Source organism: Vanellus vanellus (genome assembly GCF_965231255.1).
Source record: "Vanellus vanellus genome assembly, chromosome: 11".
Lineage (NCBI taxonomy): Eukaryota > Metazoa > Chordata > Aves > Charadriiformes > Charadriidae > Vanellus > Vanellus vanellus.
Genome location: NC_138916.1, coordinates 4,346,574 through 4,367,266, shown reverse-complemented (window position 1 = coordinate 4,367,266; position 20,693 = coordinate 4,346,574). Strand labels below are relative to the sequence as shown.

Below are 20,693 nucleotides of genomic sequence, written 5' to 3'. Positions count from 1 at the left end.
GTTCAACTTCTAATAACTTCTGGTTCCTTTACCGCTATATTTTGTGAAGGTAACTGAAATATAAACCCCACTAAAACTGTTAGCAACTACTAACTCATTTAACAGCTACATGAAACTCTTATGAAATTAATTATCATTCACATCATTCCAAAATGTATTACACAAACATTGCCATTAAAAGCAACAAAGACAATTCTTCTCTAATTATACCTCGTCTCAGGGACTAAGCAATGCATACTCTGAAACACGAACGGCATGCCCTGCTGTTACCTCCAGAAAAGGAATCATGCTGCAAAGTATCACTTAAAGATGAAAATGGATCTGCAGATGAACTGTATCTGGAAACTTCACTGTAGTTAATACAACAGAATCTCAGGCTACATTTGTTTTGCACCATGAATGGCAAGATAGTTAGGTGAGAATGTGAGCCTGTGTATGCTGACCGACTGTCTTCTTCTCTAATGTCCATTGTTAACTGGTTCATTTCCACCCGAGCTACCACACAATGCGCTGCAACACACAAATCGGTGTTCAAAGTAATCTATTTAGGAGTAGAAAAACGCTGACAGGAGATACAGATCCCACCAAACTGTCAGCATCCTGAACTGTTAATAACTGAGAATCTGAAACAATGTTAGTGGATGAGATGCCAGAAATCAGCTCTGAAACCAAACAGATACTTGACTTGGAAATTATCTAGCAGGAGTCCACTTTGTAAGAGATGTTAAAGGGAAAGAGATTTACAGGAAAACTTCTGTAAAGCAGAATTTTAATCTAGTGTCCGGGGGGAAAAAAAAAAAAAAAAAAAAAAAGAAACAAAACATAACCTGGATTTTATGTAGCATTACTGCAATTCTCCACTCAGAGAACCCAGTAAAGCAGACACGTCTTGAAACCTGCAGAATTCTACAGACAAGAACGGACATTCTTTTTGGGAAGCCACAGAAAACCAGAATACCGACTTCAGATTTGTTACTTAAGAATGCCAATCATCCAAATTGCTAGTTGTATAGGAAGACCCAAGAGAGCAGTTCAGCTAGTCTTAAAAGGCAGAGGTCTACATTTGTTACTAACAGAATTTTGATATCCCACATGTTTCCAGTTTGAATAATTAGCAAAACTGGAGTAAGAATTCAATGAGTCTGACTTAAAATGACTGATAGTGGAAGGAAATGAAAAACTGCAGCACACACATGTAAAAAAAGTAATGAGAGCACAGATCTCTTTATTCCAAATAACATATTTATATCTTTCTAGTTTAAGCTCAGAAACTTTTACTGGAATTAAATCTTATCACGAAAAGTATCTGCACAACAAATTGTTTTTTCTACAATAAGTACTTTTCTACAATTTCTACAACAGGCTAACAATAAACACTGTGCAGCACAGAATAATTAAGGCTTATATTCATCATTTACTCGGAAATCTTATAAGATTTCTTACCAATCTGGCAGCACTCACATTTGAAATATCCGAGGGATCCATTTCAGTTTCAGTTTTAGCTTTTTCTATTTGATGCCGGTGTGCAGTATCGGTGATCAGGGAGGAAGCTTCATTAATCTGCAGAGTTTTTGAAGTACTGTCAGTATTTGTGATAACTGGAGGCATTTCAGAAACCGTTTGTAAGGAATCTTCTTGCAGTGGTGTGCCAGTGCTCCCATTGTCTTCTGAGGCGTGTGCTGTGAACTAACAAGAGGCATTTCCAAAATTAATGACATGTAACACACTGGTTTTTAAAGTTACTGGAGTCAAAAGGATTTTAACAAAATACCTGCCATCTCACAGTCAGTGATGCAAATAACTCCATGTATATTTCAGTTGTTCATAACCTTGAGGAACTTTGATCTTTCCACCAGAAATCTTCTACGTGTGAGATGTGCCTAATGCCAAGTTTTTGGAAAACATGGGAAACCTGTCCACAGCATTGTAAAATATACGGTTCATCTCATGACTTTTAACTTGCCTATTTGTGCCAACATGTTGATGTGTTTCCATAAACATAACTGAAATAGCCATTATTTTTAAATCCTTTTCCAATTTGGTTAGTGAATAAAAGCACTAGACAACACTACCTTTAGAAAATGCTCTAAAGAAAAAGTTGCAAGGTTTAAGGTTAGAAAGTGGTTCAAAATTGTACTGACCTGAGTCCTCTCAGTAAAAGGACCTTCAGACTGATGTAAAGAATCATTCTGTACAAGCTCCACGCTTTTGGATGCACCACTGTCCGTGAGCGAACTCCCATGCTTATTCTCTGATGGTGGTGAAATGATATTTTCTTTGTCACTGTCACCTTTGGACTTCATTGATTCTGCAGCTACAGGAGTTTTTGTTGCCAAAGCTGTGGATCGAGATCGAACAGGCCTTCCACGCTGAACTGTTTCCCAGCCCTCTGCATCCTTTCGATCTACGTAAAAAATAAAACACCCCATTCTAAGAAAGGGAGACTTTTAAATAGAAGTATTATAAACAACTATTTTATTACAGAATTTGTGTGATAAACATATTCTCTTTAAGAATCAATACCAAAAAAGTCAATGAAATATTCCTCAGCAAAGCTTTTTACTTCAAGGAGCGCTATCAGTTTCACAAACACCAAATAACTGTTCATGGGACCAGTTCTGTTACTTCACGAAGCTAAGCTGTTCATACACAAAACCCATGTGAAAAATGGCAAAATCTACTTAAGCTTTTCATGCCTATGTTACTGTTTCACAAGATGGTAAAGCACAACAAAGCAACGACACTCCTGTTGTTCTTTGTAGCAACAGTAAAGTTAGAGGTCTTTTGTGAAAGTGCAAATCTCTGCAAGTACAAACGCAATTGCAGGTCTTAAGAGTGGAAAGTATTGTCCAAAATGTGGCTTACTACTCTTCCAGAAATGTTTTCTTTACTTTTTTCATTTGTTTCATTCTGGCAACAAAAACCTACTAATCAGTGTCAGCTTTTGGAAATTTTATTTTCCTGGATTCCAAGAAATAGCAAAATATGGCTACAGTGGGACTCCAAATTGAAGGAGCAAATAGAAAGAGTAGTTTTGTTAAATTGCTTTGACGACTGTTAAATACAACTTGCTGATAATTTCTGATATCTAGTACATACCTGAAAGGCCTTCAAAGTTACATTTGTTTGCCTAAAGTATCAGGTCTTCAGTGTGATCAGATTTCTAGAATATTAAGGTGAACCCTCTTCTCCCTATATAACATCTTTGGGGCCCGCAATTAATACCAGCACATAACTTCCCAGACATACTGAAATGACTGTAAGTGATTCTTTTGAGACCTGATGGTACAACTCAACAAGCATGAAAGGTAAGCTTATGTGTGTCTATTTGCTGAACAAAAGTTCTTGCAAAAAACTCGAGAACTAACTGCACGATATTTTCCAATATACTTTTGGCATAAGCTACTTTTAGGACCATTCACATAAAGGGAAGAGAAGGGCGTGGAAGATTACTTTTACTCGGAGGAGTAGAGAATCAAAAAACCAACACTAACTCGCCTGCTTTACGGAGGGGAAAAAATCTACAATAGAACACAACTTGTATAATAAAATTAATTCTCTGAGTATTTCTAAAGCTTTTACTTACAAAGATGGTCCTGTAGCTCAGGCAGAAAGATCAGAGCTCAGACATTAAGATTTAACATAAATATGAATAGGAATAAATATGAGTCTACTTGGTTGTCAAAAAACGTAATTTGAAACACCCAAGGGGGGGGAGAAAATGGAATGATTTGTATATTACGATGAACTGCATGTTACCAACTTAAAAGACTGGCTTAAAACTTGCATTTCTAGAGATCTGATATTTAAAAGCAAAACATAAAGTGGTTTAAAAACCACAAGATAAAAGTGTTATGCTGTCTAAAAATACTGCCTGTTTTCAGTAGGAACACATGACGGTTTGGTTACAAGAAGCGAACCATCTTTATGGACTGCCCATAACATCTATACACAGGTCAACACAGCCCTAGGGAGATGAGAGAAAAACGTATTTTTTCTTCCTTTCAGAACAGTATGTTTATTTTAAAGCCATTTACAATACACAAAAAGGACCTGTCTTAACATTAATTTTCACAGTCAAAAATCCTCAAGTCTTTTTAAGTTTCGCTCCAGGGCATGTGTTTCTGGCAACACTAAAACAAGCACAGAAATTCTGGTACCAACACTTTCACCAGAAGTGCTATACTACAAAGCACTGCAGTGGCCCAGTCACAGGACTGTCAATAAAAATGAAGACTGTATTAGGTAAAAGATAAAACCGTTGTACCTACTGGACTAAACTCCCTTCAGGTGGACTTGAACTGATGTTCAACATCAGCAGTAACCGGTGAACTGGAAATGAAGCTAAACCAGAACAAATGTCACTTGCATACTTTGCTACCTTTGGCATCTAGCATTTTACAAACATTAAGTGCCCGTTGAACTACTGGGTTCTTTTAACATCTCGGGATGAAACACAGCAGCCTAGACCAACGGCTGGTGTAAATCATGAGTTACCAGTGAAGCTAACAGGACTGTACTGATACTTCCCTTAGCTGTGCAGCTCATGCAATAGCTGTTTTTACGTAACTATATTATTGTTCGCAAACCTTAACAATACTGATAATAGGAGAGATCCAAAAAGGTAATTCAATTTAATATTTTACTGTTGATAATATATACGGCGAATTTTCTAGAGTCAAACTAAAGTAAACAAAATTCCAAAACTTTGTGTGAATGACTATAGCTGATCTCTTCAGATTACTGACGGTAACCAGAGACAGCATACCTCTGCAAAAAGCCTTTCTGTGTTCGTTCCCTCTATGCGCACTTGCACATGCTTCGGTACGCACCACTGATTAGAGAGGGCAACAGCAGCCGAAAAGATACAGATTATATTTTTTGTGTTACCACAGACTTTCCATTTGACCCCTGTAAGCAACTTTGACTTTATTTTCATTTCTTCATCTTTATGTGGAAAAAATTGTATTACCTACAGGACCAAGTGATCGAAACCTGTTATTACCCTCTCAGAGACAATCTTATCTCCGGGGAATAGGGTTTTAATTCCACAAGAATCACAAACAGATTTTCTGCAGACAGCTCCAGGCACACAGCCTGTGTAGAATACAGCCCTGCATTACACAGGACAAGGACTGCTCTGGCCCCTTGTATATCACAGCCGCTCCTACCCCACCGGCTTTTGCAATTGGTAGGACCACAAAGATTTTGCTGTACATAGCTTCTGATAAAATTTGGCCAAGAAATTTCCCTGGCAAGTAACACGCAGACAACGAAGAGACTGTTCAGAAGACTGCTAAAATCAACCAAAAAACTCCACTGCTTTACTGCAGCAGACTTCTAGACTGACATTCCTTCTTCTTGTTATTTACAAAACAAGATTGTTGCAAGATTTCACATCTACGTGTTCCAAAAATTGAAGTCAGCTCTTAAGGTATCTTTTCTACATTAAAAAAGATCAGGAGATACCCAATATCAACTGAAGTTAATGCTACAAAAGAAAATTTAAAAAAATCTTGCCTGCCTTGCCTAGTTTCATGGCATATTTCTTAGTACTCTCAACTGGTAGAATTAATCAGAATAAAATTACTCAGAGCATAGCAAAGCCATTATCATGCTTACTACAACAAGAATGAATCTTTTACTAAAAGCTATACATGTTTAATTTTTAATTTGTATTTGTTCACTCTCAGATTCATAATTATTACTCAAGACTCATCCAATTATTCTAACAGCACAGAAATATTTGTGTGTGTTTGGTGATTTTTTTAAGTACAAAACAGTTTTTAACGCAAGCATTCAGACTGTTGAAATACTTGGAATCGGCTTAACCGTTTTATGCCACCTGACAAGTAGCTGTGCACAAGAAGTTACTTTCTTATTTTAATTCACTTATCAGTTTAATGTTTGGTCTTTTTCAGGCATGCTTTTAACAAAAGGTTTGCAAAGCCAATACATTCATTGACATTAGATCACACAATTCCTAATCTGAAGCAAAGCTAATACTCAGTAGGGCATCACCCTTCCTCCCTCCCTCCGCTTTTTTCCCCAAGTCTGGAACTGTTTTCATATAGCCCAGTAGCCATCTCCACATGCTAAGTATCACATGCTGGGTTTGATTACGCCCAGAGTTTTGTTAATGAATAATTCATTTGACTACCTTGATCATTCTCTAGTTTCATTTGAACTTCCCTGTCCCTCCCTGCTCTTGTATTACATGGAAGTGACAAGCCATCTGTTATCTGGAGGCCCTCAGAGCCACCAGGGCCTTATTCTTTCGAAGTCACTCCATCTGGAAGAACTGGCCAAGCAGCCTTACCGGCAACATCAATAATATAAATCTAGGCAAGCACGTGCAAAACGCTTAGGAGTTCTTCTCAGGAGATGCATGTCCCTTCTTCAAAATCTACTTGCAAAAAGCCTATTTGACCTTTCCCCTCATTACTAAACTTCAGCCCCAATATTTTGTTTTAAATCTGAAGTAGTATTACTGCATCTGAGAAGCACTTTGGAAAACTGTGATTATTTGAGAACCTGGAAGCAAATCGAGAAACATGAACTCAGCCAAAACAGTTACAGGGCAGAAGACATGAAAACCAGAACAGTAAAATAAATAAATAAATAACAGAGAAACGGTGCAAAAAGTGGCAATTTTACAAATCGTAACAAGAGATGATGAGTTAAGAGGCAAGACTTTAATTAGAGATCTTGTCAGGCTACTTTTAACGGTCACTTAAAAACACGAGAGGAAAAAAAAAAAAAAAAGATCAAAAAAGGAAAATGTACGTAACATTTTCAACAGAAATTATGCTTAAGAATTTGCAACCCATTCAGGAATAAACTCTGCTTTGCTGTCTGTGATGATATTGTTCTCAATACACAGAAGTTACACGTGCTTCCACAAGATCAGATGCCAGCACGTCTGGGCCCAAACCAGGAGAGTTACTGTAGAGGACTGTATGGCCTGCAAAGTCTGAAGTATTAGCCGCACTACAAACAACACCTATTCACAACTATCGACATGAGCAATTAATACTGGAAAGATAATAATAATAATAAATAAATAAAACTAGATTTCAAGCGTGGGAACGAAAAAAAAAAAACATTTGCTATTTCCGAGAAGTTTACATGGTCTTGACTGCCCTTTCTCCTAAGTTATGTACAAACAATAAACAATTATTCTAATTGCAAGGATCTACTTGCAGTCTTAATACACACTGTGAACTTGTATCACCTATCTCACCTCTTACCACGAGCTCCTGGGAGTTCATTTCATGCTAGGCTATTGCCTCTGGGTACTACTGTTCCTAAACCAATCTTTCCTCTTGCCATTAACTGGTCAGACAGTAAGATCAGACTATGTTTCATACTGTAGAAAACACTCAAGCACGAAAGACAAAATTAACAACTTTTAAAATTCATTAATTCATCAAATATTGAAAGTAACAGCAAGTTTAATTAAGGAAATGAGATAAGACGGTTTAACCTAATTTAATTACGCATCCAGAAAAAAAGAATTTAAAGAAATATCTGGGAAAATAATGTGTTTTCTCTCTCTCCCTAAGGACTTATTTAGATAAATTTGGAAGTTCCGTCAACCATGAAACAGATACAGTATCATACCACTCGCCCGTTTCACAAAACCGTTGTGAGACCTAACAATAATGCTGTTGGGAAATGACTGGAGAAAAGCGTTTTAGGGAAATCTTGCCCCTGTAAGCCCCAGCTGGCTTTAGGGTAGGCAAGAAAGCATCACAGGGTGGCACAAGGCCGGAATGTACCCAACAGCTGTGAGCGCATTAGCCGGTGCACAGGCAGCGCAGATGATACACAAGCCTCATATCTGCTTCAATAATGCATGTGAAGAGCCTTTGTGACTCCCTTTGCGTAAACTTCACAGATTCTCTTGTGCTCCAATCAGGGAGGTTAATTTGATTTTACCAAAGTGATTCTAGTCTCTGTACAAAGGATAACATGCTCCTAAAGAGAATTTGATTTGTTAAAAACATTACATTTCAGCCATGAGAAAATAATTTAAATTCTCCAATGCTGAATGTCAGAGATAAGAGATTCTTAAGAATAAACAAAGCCTCTAGAAGGAATGACTTATTTCTTCAAATGAATTATTTCAAGTCTGAATTGTCTAGTACAGTTGATTGTGAAAATCACTGAATGCTTACAGGCCAGTAGTACAGGACCTAAGTGGTTTCACTCTTTTTGGATCTCATCAGCTGCAGGTAACAGCCAATAAAACAGCACAACACTGACTCTTCAGCCCTTTAAATGACTAAAACTAACATCAGGATAAGGTCTTTTGTTTTCCTTTTAGCCTCATAAAAATATGTTATCCATATGGAAGTGCAGATCAGTTTTATTACCGGCATAGCTAGTAAAATTCTCAATACACACAAGAATCCCTAATAAAGGTATTTTAAAAACAGCTTGGAGTCTGCCACTTTAATATCAGCGATCATCAACAGAACAAGGTTTCATTACGAATAGCTTCAACTACTGGCAAAAATTAAAAATGGAATTACACCTTCACTTACAGTGTTGAAAACTCAGCCAAACTGCTACTGTTCTCTAACCAGCTCACTGCAACTACATACAGCAAGAAATCCCCTCATGCAAACAGCATCAATCAATTTAATTCAAACATCCACTTTTTGAGTATGGTTTTGGTTGTTCTTTTCTAAGCGTACGAGTCTGCATGCTACTGAACTCACTTCGGGTATACCGCAAGATATTTGGACAAGGTAGTTTAGTTCCATAACATACCACAAGTCTCCAAACCACCATACCTCACTTCTACTACTACTAGGTTGAACATACAACTCTCTTAATTAATGCATGCTCTTCCAGTAATTTTTCTTTAAGAAACCCCCAACAAATTATGAACATTTCTTTTGGAACATCCATTTCTACATCCTGCCTACCGATTTTGCAGAAAGTATATGGGACCACACATGAGAAAAATAAATGAAAAAGATGCATCTCTGAAGACAATCACAGGGTTCCGGTGTGTGCAAAGAAACTAAGTTTATAAACCAAATGGTAAAGCTTTTTAGGTCTGCAACTAAAGAAATCTCTTCTAGAACAACAGACCCTGCATCAAGCATTCTCCAAGGAGAATCTTTAGAGAAACAATTCATAACTGAATGTGGTAGCTTGTCTTCAAAAAAAACCCAACCATCCCTTGTTAGTTCAGCACAGTTCTAATAACACCGTCTCCCTGGGCACATAAAACTATCTTGAGCTCTTTTGCAGATTTCTGGACACGTATGACTCTTTATATTGTTAAATCATTCCACATTGCAGTCGGTTAGATAGTTAGTTCGTGATCAAAGACCTTTCATTTCTTGGAGTGTTACGTACCGGTATTTTAACAGAACAAACTCTAGTTACTGGAAATACAGTGGAATGTTACCTATGCATAAAAATACAACTTTGTCTCAAACTTAATTATCACAATATAAGGTTGCATCAATCTTTTATCTCAATACTTAATTTAAACATTGTATTTTGCAGAATTAAGACTTAATTTTGGCTTGCAAATAGGTCGTCACACTCTGAACTAACTGTATACCACGCAGTTTGTGAAAATAACTTAAGCCACTTCAAGATACTTGCCGTTCTTCCGCGATGCCTTCTGTGCTGGAGGTGGCAGGCAGGTTTGTGCTGCTGCTAGCTCAGGATTGGCAGCTTTAGTTCCATGATTGGCTTTTACCTTATCAGCCCAACTTACACCAGAAGGAGCCAGGCGCGTTGCGGAAATTGTCACTGCGGGGTTCCTAAATGAAAGTCATAGCTCTTTTTAGTGTCTAATCAAATAACAGAATGGCTCATTAGAAAACTTTATCAGGAGGTTCTCTCCTTGATCTTGGCATTCAACGGTCCAGACTGAGAACTAGTTCCAAAAACTGGAACCTACTATAAAACAAGAAAAGCTTATAATTTTTATAACTTTTTTTTAACTTTAGCTTATAACTAAAGCTTATAACTTGTAACTCTTCACACAGCCTGCCTCCTTTTCTCTTCCCAGTTTTAAAAAATATTTGTCGTTCTTGAACTTTAAAGCCTCAGTATATTTCTCATCAGCAAAATCCCTATAAATTCCACTCATGAAAAAAATAAACCTAACCACAGAAACAAGGATGCAGCAATAAATCAGCAGGTGGGGTGCGGGGTTTTTTTGTTTCTATTCGGTAACTACGTTGGATAGACTACAACACATTCCCAGTCACAGAAAAATCAGAAGACGACAGAAAATAGTGCAGCACCTGGAGAAAAATACCCAAGTGAGATTCCTTATATTTAGTTGTCAATGAAACTAACTTAACAAGAAGTTAAATCCTCCGATTAAAATTTTTAGAGGTATAATGACTGAAGAAACATACAACACTAGTGACGGACTGAGAGTTCCCACAGGAAACATTCTCTTATACCAAATTTTAAAATCACAGAAATAAACATATGGTGAGTATTCACAGCCAAATATAACATCTCTTCTATTGCATCTTCCTGGGTCCAGCCTAATTTCATCAAAGAACTGTACAGAATGGGCTGTAACCGTTACTTATACGAGAAGTCTAATAAAACATACAGGCAGGAAGTCCAAAAACGTACAGGTTTCATCGTAAATGTAGATCACCCGAATCCATAACGTACTCTGTTACAAGGTCAAGTATATAAAGGAATAGATCTATTTTCTAATACTTACTCAGCAAAAATAAATTGTAAATCTGGAATGCCATGATACTAACTTTTCTGAAAGATCCAGATAACACTCACCACCCCAGCTTTGAATTTCTGGGTGGACAGAACTGCAGTCTTTTATTATTTTGTTTTGCTTTTTGTAAAAAGTTGCAATTTTCTGCACAAGGCTTAGGAGAAAAACCTATACAGTTCTATTTAAGTGAATGCAAGCAAAATTTTTTAAATTGGAAAACGGTGACATTCAAGAAGCACATGCTCAAGAAGCGTCCAATTCTCTTCTGTAACAAGAGTAATTTTATCTGCAATCATGCAGCTGATTTCTCTTCCAAGCTTTACAATACCGATTAAAACAAAACCAGCTGCCTCATTAGCTAAATGCAAAAGCAAATTAGCTAAAGCAAATCAAGGATAAAGAAACTGAGATCTGCAAGTTTCAAGCAAATGTGTAGAAAACCCCATATACCTGAACGCTTATTTTAAGCCCAGCAAAGTGTCAATTTGTCATTATTCCCTATTTTTATCAAGTCAATCATCAAAATACCCTACCAGGAATAACTCCATAAATTATAAAAACGTGGCTGGTTGGTTGTTTTTAATAATCCCCATTGATCCTATGGGGATGCAATACAATTTCATATGAGGAAACCAGGAAAAGAGGCCAAGCCCTGTACCCTGTCTCTGACGATTTTTTTTTGCTCGGCTGTATGGAACTATCAGAACCCTGCGGTACAGAACGACTTTTCCTTTGGCATACTCTCCAGGTTGCAGCAATTTACACTGAAAAGTTGTAATTTATTAAACACGTCTTTGTGTTTAATAATTAATATCACAAAGACTGAAGTCCATCTTTGGTTATTAGATGTGTTTAATAACCAAAGATGGACTTCAATGTTTGTGATATTAATTTCTGAAGTCATTTAGGCTTTTGGCATCCAAAGCATCACACAGTAACAAATTCTACATACTAAGTCTTGAAAAATACTTCTGACAATTTAAGCTTGGTGTTTGACCATTTCACTTAGTACTTCACAGAATCACAGAATTTTCAGAGTTGGAAGGGACCTCTAGAGATCATCTAGTCCAACTCCCCTGCCAAAGCAGGATTGCCCAGAGCACATTACTCAGGACTACATCGAGGCGGGTCTTGAAAATCTCCAGAGAAGGGGACTCCACAACCTCCCTGGGCAGCCTGTGCCAGTGCTCTGGCACCCTCACCGTAAAGAAGTTTTTCCGTGTATTTGAACGGAACTTCCTGTGTTCTAACTTGTGCCCATTGCCCCTCGTCCTGTCACTTGGAACCATTGAAAAAAAGAGCCTGGCTCCATCCTCCTTCAGCCCACCCTTTAGATACTTGTACGCCATAATAAGGTCTCCCCTCAGCCTTCTCTTCTCCAGGCTAAAGAGTCCCAGCTCTCTCAGCCTTTCCTCACAAGGGAGATGCTCCAAGCCCTTAATCGTCTTAGTTGCCCTTCGCTGGACTCGCTCCAGCAGTTCCCTGTCCCTCTTGAACTGGGGAGCCCAAAACTGGACACAGTATTCCAGTTGTGGCCTCACCAGTGCAGAGTAGAGGGGGAGAATGACCTCCCTCGACCTACTGGCCACACTCTTCCCTATGCAGCCCAGGATTCCATTGGCCTTTTTGGCAACAAGGGCACATTGCTGGGCCATGGATAATTTACTGTCTACCATGACCCCCAGATCCTTCTCCTCCGAGCTACTTCCCAGCAGGTCCGCCCCTAACCTATACTGGTGCCTAGCATTCTTCCTCCCCAGGTGCAGGACCTTGCACTTGCTTTTGTTGACCCTCATTAGGTTCTTCTCTGCCCAGCAAAATGCCTATTCGTGAAAAACAATGAACAAAATTTCCCTACTCATCTCCTCTGTAAGTGATTTTATTTGTCATGCCTTTCTTGTTATCTCTTCTCCAAATTCTTTTCTTTTTGCTTCAATACTGTTGGATACAGTATTGTTCCTGTTTCCAGTTTCTGTACTTTTTCTACATTACTTTTGGGAAGAGATGAAGACAACCAAAGGTACGAGTCATTCACTAAGAATTTCTACAGTGGTAGAACACCATGTTCTCTTCTGTCCTCTATTCCTTACCTAACAATTCTTAGCATTCTGTAAAAATGTCCACAGTACCAAGTACGTGGAAACCCTTATTTTCTATCATATTTTCTCATACACACACAAAATATTGTAGTTGTCCGGTGTTGCCTTGCTTTGAGACAGACAAGCAGGCTAGGACAGAAGAAAAAATTTGCAAGCCTGAAGGACAGAAAACTCATCTTGTTATCAGTTGCTTTAACACACAGTTGGTTATCATCTCCCTGTGATGTGAATAAAACAGCTCCAGTAACAAAAGCAACGTGTAATTACACACAAAAAAGGGCTTAGCTGAAAGGCATTGTTACGCTGAGGTATTGTTTCTGTTGTAATAAAAACTAAAGAGCATTGACTTCCACCAAAGTTTTCATTTGACGACTTGTGCACATTTCCCCCCCCATCATCATGCATTTAAGCAGACACCTCTCACATGTTGTCAGGTAGGTATCAATACATACATCTACAAGGAGACTAGCACCGTCGGAGCAATTTTTCCACCAGACAGCCTTTGTAGTATTTTTGCAGAAATATTTGATACTCAAAATTTAAGAGAGCTCAATACTCGGAGGTACTGACCAAATGTTCTAATATTACATTCTGCTGAGGACAGTGTAACCACTTATGAAACAGTGTATTATGTGCTCTAGGTCCCAACAAACCTGAGTGACTGAAAAAACACACCCTGAGAAAGACTTAAATTGGACATATATGTGCTCTCTAGAAGTGAAACAGCAACAGACAGTGCTGCTCTAAACTGGTGTTTACGCACATTTGTTGAATTGCTTTCAAATAGCCATTTTCTTTTTAACAAGTAAAAGATGATTTATTGTCGTATACGATATGCTCTATATTTAAACTAGGATCAGGTTTGCTATTCATCAGAACCATAATAATCTCACTTTCACTCTTTTTGACCTATATTTACTTTTGCACACTCAGCTCGCCATTTGCATTGTGTACACTGGCAATTTTAAAATGTTGATTACAGACATTTTTACCTTTGTTATGCAGTGGGAAGAGAGTATTAACCAGATGACATGAAATATGCTAATTGTATTTTATCTTCAGGTCTTTGGAATGACCAGTAATTAAATACATAATGAAGTAAGTAAAAAATTAAGTCCTTGATTGGATTTTCTTTTACAGACCATGTGCTTTCCTTTCATGCATGCAAATAATTGTATATATGACTTCATAAACAGCAAAACAATATATTGATTACTATATAAAAAAAGCGCATTCATGAACTCTGCCTTAAATAAATCCTTATTTTAGCTTTGATAAACTTATATCTGGTTTCATACCCAAAATTTAAACTTCTTCGAGCATTTGATGTCACACTAATTCTATCTGTTGATGGACTTGGAATCACATGGCGTCCTGGAGACATTTTCTTTACTTCCCAGGCTAATGAAGTAGGTCTGCAAATTCAGGAAACAAAAGTTTTAAAATAAAATTCGCAATAACTATTCCTCTATCACGTTAAAGGAAAAACAGCACTGACAAATGCTATAAAGTGTTAATGAATCCTGCTGAATTTAATCATACATCTTAGCAACTGTTTCTACACCAACTCCAAACCTTGTTAGTCAGACCCATATCAAAAATAACGCATACTCACAATACTACAAGGCTTATTTTAAACATCAGTGTGGGACCAAACATCAAACCAACAAGTTAAAAGGAAAGGATGAGGGGTAGGACTTGAAATGTCCTCTAGTTCTAGTGACAACAACAATGCACATAAAAGGCCACAACCATTTAAAGTACTTTACGTTTTCCTATCCTGTGTAACAGAGCATTCCATACACTTTAAATGCTGCTTTGGTTAATATAGGTATCAAATATCTCCAGTACATTAGAAAAAAAAAAAAAAACAAAAACAACTTTAGAACTAACCAAATATACCGCTATCCACCCCTCCTATTATTCTACCAACATACCAAACTTTGTCAGCAATAACATTTACTGAGTAATGTGTACTTGCAAAGATAATTGAACAGGCTGATTTAAGTTCACTGCCACTAACATCAAATGTTCCCATCCGAACAGACATAGTTTGAGGCAGAAGCCAGGGCAGCAGTTTCATTATGCATCTCACTGAAGCTGATGCTATTTTCTTTTTTATTTTTAACTCTTGCTCCTGAAGCTATCTGATTACATGAAAATTACAACTGGCAGTTCAAAACAAAATCAAACTTGCAGAACCCAGTGCTGGTGAAAACAGATTCAGAAAAGCACTTACATAAATTATTTTTAAACTGGTTCCAGTACTATTAGCAGGATTAACAATCTATAAAACCACTCTGTCATATTTGGTCTACTTTTTGTGTCTACCTAGGCAGATGAGTGACTGAACTCACTACCTAACAAAGCAGAATGGAAAAAATAGAGCTTATCACTCCACACATACTAGAGGTCTCCCACCTTCTACAGGCACAAATTACTACCAGCAAAACCTTACTTCTGATTTACCTCTCAAAGCTAAAACTTAGGCATCAAGGCACAAACTGTAATGACATAATCAGTTTTACCTTTCTGATACTATACTTCCAAACCCGTTACCAGTTCCAGCACAGCTGTTCACTGATAACACTACCAGGGAGGATAAAATCCCCTCTATGTCCTCACACCAATTCTGTCCAAAAGGAAAGTTTCCTTCCTAATGCCCCAGAGCAAGTATTAACATTGGTTCTATTTGCTACAAAATGAAGTTTACTACGAGACAGTATTTAGATGTAGATTAAAAAAAAAAAAAAACCAAAAACATAAATCTAATTACCTGCTTTGAGCATCAGCTTTTTCTAGCTTCTCCTGTAGCTGTATCCAGTCAATCAATGCTTTGAAGTCCCTCACATAGTTATCAAGCATCATCAGGACTTCCTGAAAAGCAACCATTACATCAAGCTTTGTATTTAAAAAAACCAATCCCCCCCAATACAGGAACTGAAAAGAAAGTAGAAAATTTATTAGTCTCTAGCACAGTCATAAAAAACAAAACCAGGAAAAGCCCTGAAACAAAAGAGCGCAGACAGTTTTTTCTGGGAACAAACATCAAAACATTTATCCAACCAAAAACCGTGCATATTTTCTAATATCTCTACAAGCACCAATGTCTAAGGACAAAAGAGCAAAATTTGGCAAGAAATTAATTCCTAACATACACAAGTATCACTGTCTCAGGATTTTTTTTTTGTCAGTTATTATCTTTTAAAATATACTGGACATACTTCATCAAATACACAAAACTGTAAAAACTGATAGACCTGTGGGGGACTAAAAATGTCACGATTAATCTGTTTGTGAAGTAGAAATACACAAAGCTCCACAAAGGCAACTGCAGACAGAGGGAATTCCTTCTGGAGAATCCTGGGATCCCTGCACTAGAAAAATTCATTTCTTATGCCGCTGAAGTTCAGGAAACCGTATCCTGTTCCTACAGACTTTCAGCTGTGCAGAACTTTCAAATGATGACTGCTTGTACGTGTCCAGATTAATGACAAACATTCTACTGTCACCTGAGATTATCAGCACTATTGTTCTAACAATGCAGTTTTTAATCAAAAAGACTCTCATGATGATACTTTGAGAGGCAAAAAGAGAAAGATCACAGCATTGCACTTGGTTTATAAAATCATCATGTTTGACACAAACTTACTGAGAAATAAACAAGATATTTTCAAGATGAAAAGTTTACATTCTCTCCTCTGATTAGCACACTTTAACAAGTGAAAAAAAGTCCCTAATTGCACATTCTTCTCTATGCAGTAATTATGTGTCCAGACCTTACAACTTCAATACCAAGATTATACTTCTTGACCATTACAAGCCAATAATTTTTTACCATTTAAAAAATTACTTTTGAACTATATAGAGCTACCGAAGAATTTACGCATTTTTATGTGAATGCCTGACTGAAAGCTGTAGTCATGAGCATATTTTATAGTTTGAAAGATTTACACATTATCATAAAATAACAGAACTGGGAGGGATCTTAAGAGCAATCTAGTCCATCCCATAATTCCTGGGTAGGATTAAACACACGCTGACAGAAACGATGTGGGCATGCTGGACAAGATATTGCAAAATCTTGATTAAGCAGTTAGAATCTTGTAAGTCATGTGTTGGTCTCTAACAAGTAAAAGTAACTTTTATGAAAAGACGTAAAATTAACTCGACTTCACACCGTGTGAGGAAGAAATTAATAGATAAATGCCAATGGCCAAACAGCAGGGCACTAAAAGACTTGTTTCTCGTAAAAATATCCTTAACTTTCAGAAATTATTGATTGTATCCACTGATTTCCAGTTTGGTCAAATGTGCAAACGTAGTAAAGACAGATTACATAGCAAAACAATAAAAAATTAAAAGGTAAGTTGGGATCTTGCAGTCTTTATTCAGACAATACTGCCATTTTTTCACAGCAAAGCAGAGCAAAAGACTACATGATTAAACTCTTAGCTTTGTTCCCTGAGCAAACTATAGTTAGCTACTGGCACCAGTAGGGAAAGGAGCAATTCTTTGGCATGCAGGAAGCTAGGAAATCACTTATATTCCACATATAAACTCAAAAATCATTTATTGAATGTGACAAAAACCACACAAACCATCACAGCCAAGAGGCATGAGGCATCTTCTCAGCAGAGCTGATTATCATCCAACGGAGCACACGAATGCATTTCGAAAGGAGACAGTTCGAGATCACGTCAATCAGAAAGAGAAGCTTTAATAACCACTCTTTCAAAGACAAGAAAAATGTATACTGTACCCTACGATGACAACGTGCTGAAAATAATAAAAATCCAGAAGTGAAACCTGAATTCTGTGAAAGCTTACATCAGCTTCACATGCCCCCTTTAAAATATAGACATAATTTCATGGTATAAGGAAAAACACTAATGACAAAGTGTTGCTGTTTTACAAATTCTTTACTATGTCAAAGTCATTCCTGCTGGTATTAAGAGAAATTTTCTGCTCAAAGCAAAGCATCATTACTTAGAAGCATTTTGGGAACAATTACAAATGAAGATGTATTGGTTCTTAAGTGTATAACTACAAATTTTAACAGTAAAACTTTTAACACTGGAAACAGTAAAAACACTCTACTACAGTACAGGTAAATAATGCACATTTTTGTAACAACACGTCCCCTTCATCTTTACTTTTAATTGTTCTTTTAATAGAAAAAAGATCGCTAATGTATGCACAATCCTCTTCATATGAAATTATATGGATGATTATTCATTTTATTTAACACAAACGCAAGTTTGAAATTCAGCTTCAGTTGTCACATAAGTACGCGTTTAACCAGTACGTATGACAGATATAGAGCACATGCTGGTTGTTACAAGGGAAGTCACAAGAAAGTCAAACACAAGGGAAATCAAACAGAATACCGCTGCTGATGGAAAAGTTGCTCTTTGTTTTGAAATACTCGACAAAAAGCTAACAAAAATCTTTCTTACAAGGCAGTCGGTTTACAGCACCAAAATGATTCTTAAGTAAAGTCTGCTACAAGAAATGAACAAGTCAAGTATTTTAGCCAGTTCTTTTTTCAGTTTCGCTAATAAAATTTCAGTTTTCTAATTCAATTCATGTCCATTTAGGTTAGCCCACACTAAGTTGTGCTGACTGTTACTAACAATAAGAGCACAGAAAGCAAAATTTAATTCTGAATCATTTACTTTTCAAGTCTGCCACCAAGATATTCCTCACCAAAAAAAAAAAAAAAAAAAAGAATAAATCTGAATACGAATTCTATTTCTGAAGTTAGTTGGCAGAGGGGAAAAAAAAAATACAATAAATGGCTTAACCTATTTTAAGGAATGTTTAGCTACACATTATCAGAAGTGATCAGAGCAGAACCATGCAGCTGTAACCCGAGTCATGTTTTACGAACAAGGGAATACAAACAAGACAAGCAGCTGGAGCGGCCCCATATTCACTGATGCACATCTTTCTCCCTAAAGCTATGAGGGCCATTTTGTCAAGCAGGATGAAGCAGAACAAAAGTGGCTCTGAAAGCGCCGTTACAGGCATCCAGATAACTACATATAGATGTACAGCTAAAATTACCAATTAGTTTACCAATTGGCTGCAACGGATTCGATTGGTTTGTAATTAATTCTAGTTACTGGCGCATAGAGCAGGACGGTTGGCGCCATCCCTTTGTCCTGCTGACACACAATCCTGGCGTGCAGGGCTCTGGGGTCTTGGACATCAATACAGCTCTCTAGCTCACCTACGGTACCGAGTGTAGCAGATATACCCTGTGGTGCTGAAGCAGTGGAAACTTGTACCACTTGAGAAGGTGCTGACAAAAAGGAACCTTTATGGGGTAGACTACGGCTGCACTGGAGTCAAAACAATTTTAAATCCCATTATTTTTCAAGGTCGTATCCATCCTATACGATTTTTAAAGGGGCAGTTCAAACTAAAAGAGAAAGCAATATTGTTAAAAAACAACACTTAAAGGAAAATCAGTGACATAAAACTGAAAACACTCACAATACGGCTCCTGTTTCTTTCTGCCTTCTGTCCAATTCTCTGATCAATAGTCCTGCACGTCAAAAAGCTTTTTTTGTGCTTTTCCTTTTTTTCTCCAGCTCTCAGTTGTTACTTTGGTTTCTATGTAATTGTCTTAAAGTCTTACTTCTTGTCTCTTCAATTGGGTCATCATATTAATTCCTTTGCAATCAACAAGGATCTCTAATATATACAGTAGCCACATCAGAATAATCCTGTATTTCTGAATAAGGACAATCTTGACTCGGGCCCTAGATAGGCCTATTACGATCCTTAACAACACAAGTTCACTTTGTTTGGAAATCCTGTAACAGCTTTGAAATGTCAGCTTCTCCGTTTATTCTCCCATTCTCAAACAAGGAAGAGGAAAACAGGGAAGCATGGAAGACTGCGGGATTTTAAGGTTACTGCAATTCAAACTAGTAGAAGACATGTCAGAGAAATTAACTCAGTCACCACATCTGCACTTTAGCTTGTTCTCAAGGCTAGAAACGTATATTCTATTTTACAAACTATTTATACTTTCTACTGTTTCATTATCTATACCCAATATTTTAGATTATGTATTTACCAAAATAAACTCCATTTTCTTGTACTGCAGTATATTTTTAGCAGGCAACCTAAGCTCCTTCCTTCTTTCTTTAAACGTATGTTTTCAAGGTTAACCGGGTATTTCAGTAATTTGACACAAAAATTGCTTCAAAAAATTCCGTGTAGCCTTTTTCATACAGTTGAATCACAAACACTTAAAGCCAGCTCTGGGGTTAGGTTAAACAACGATGATTGCCAAAGCAGTTCTTACAACTTTGGGAAAGGATGAAAGGAAGCAGCTCCTCTAGCCAAAGGACTCTCATTATACCAACATCAGTACGTGGTAGATAATATTTAAAAAAAAAAAAGAAAAAGAAAAAAAAAAGAAAGAAAAAGACTAAAACAGATGCAGAGAGGAGAAAACCAGAATAATTTTCCAGTAACTAAATTTCTCCAAATTCATGTGCTTTTTTAAGTGCTGCTGCACCAGCCTTGCAGAAGCCACTAAGCAGCAAACTCTAGATAGGAAAGCTGCAGGAACACGTGGCCTCTTAGATCCAAGTGTTAAATGCCTTGTATCTGGCCCCAGTTTGTTCCTCACTGGTTCACCTGCAACATGACAGCCAGAATCCACTATCTGCCACGCATGTGCTCCTGAGAAGCGTAACCATTACACAGCAAATTTTCTCCATAAGAATGAATGTTGCGATCAGGGAGAACATGCAGGGACTTAATCACACAATTTATCTACATAAAAAATGTAAATATATATATTTCTGATGTGAAGGATGGGGAGGCAGGAACAGGATTATCCA

At 37.3% G+C, this 20,693-nt stretch overlaps 1 protein-coding gene across 1 annotated transcript in view; it reads right to left on the bottom strand.

The window, feature by feature from the left end:
* Positions 1 to 15,705, bottom strand: part of SCAPER (S-phase cyclin A associated protein in the ER) — a 135,451-nt gene extending 119,746 nt beyond the window's left edge. Inside the window, exons 1-5 of the mRNA XM_082488793.1 lie at positions 15,605 to 15,705; positions 14,127 to 14,243; positions 9,631 to 9,791; positions 2,142 to 2,404; positions 1,462 to 1,686 (exon numbers count right to left, since the gene is read on the bottom strand). Of these exons, the coding sequence (XP_082344919.1) occupies positions 1,462 to 1,686; positions 2,142 to 2,404; positions 9,631 to 9,791; positions 14,127 to 14,243; positions 15,605 to 15,696 (858 nt within the window). The 5' untranslated portion in view covers positions 15,697 to 15,705. The remainder of the gene's footprint in view (positions 1 to 1,461; positions 1,687 to 2,141; positions 2,405 to 9,630; positions 9,792 to 14,126; positions 14,244 to 15,604) is intronic.
* Positions 15,706 to 20,693: the final 4,988 nt, after the last annotated feature.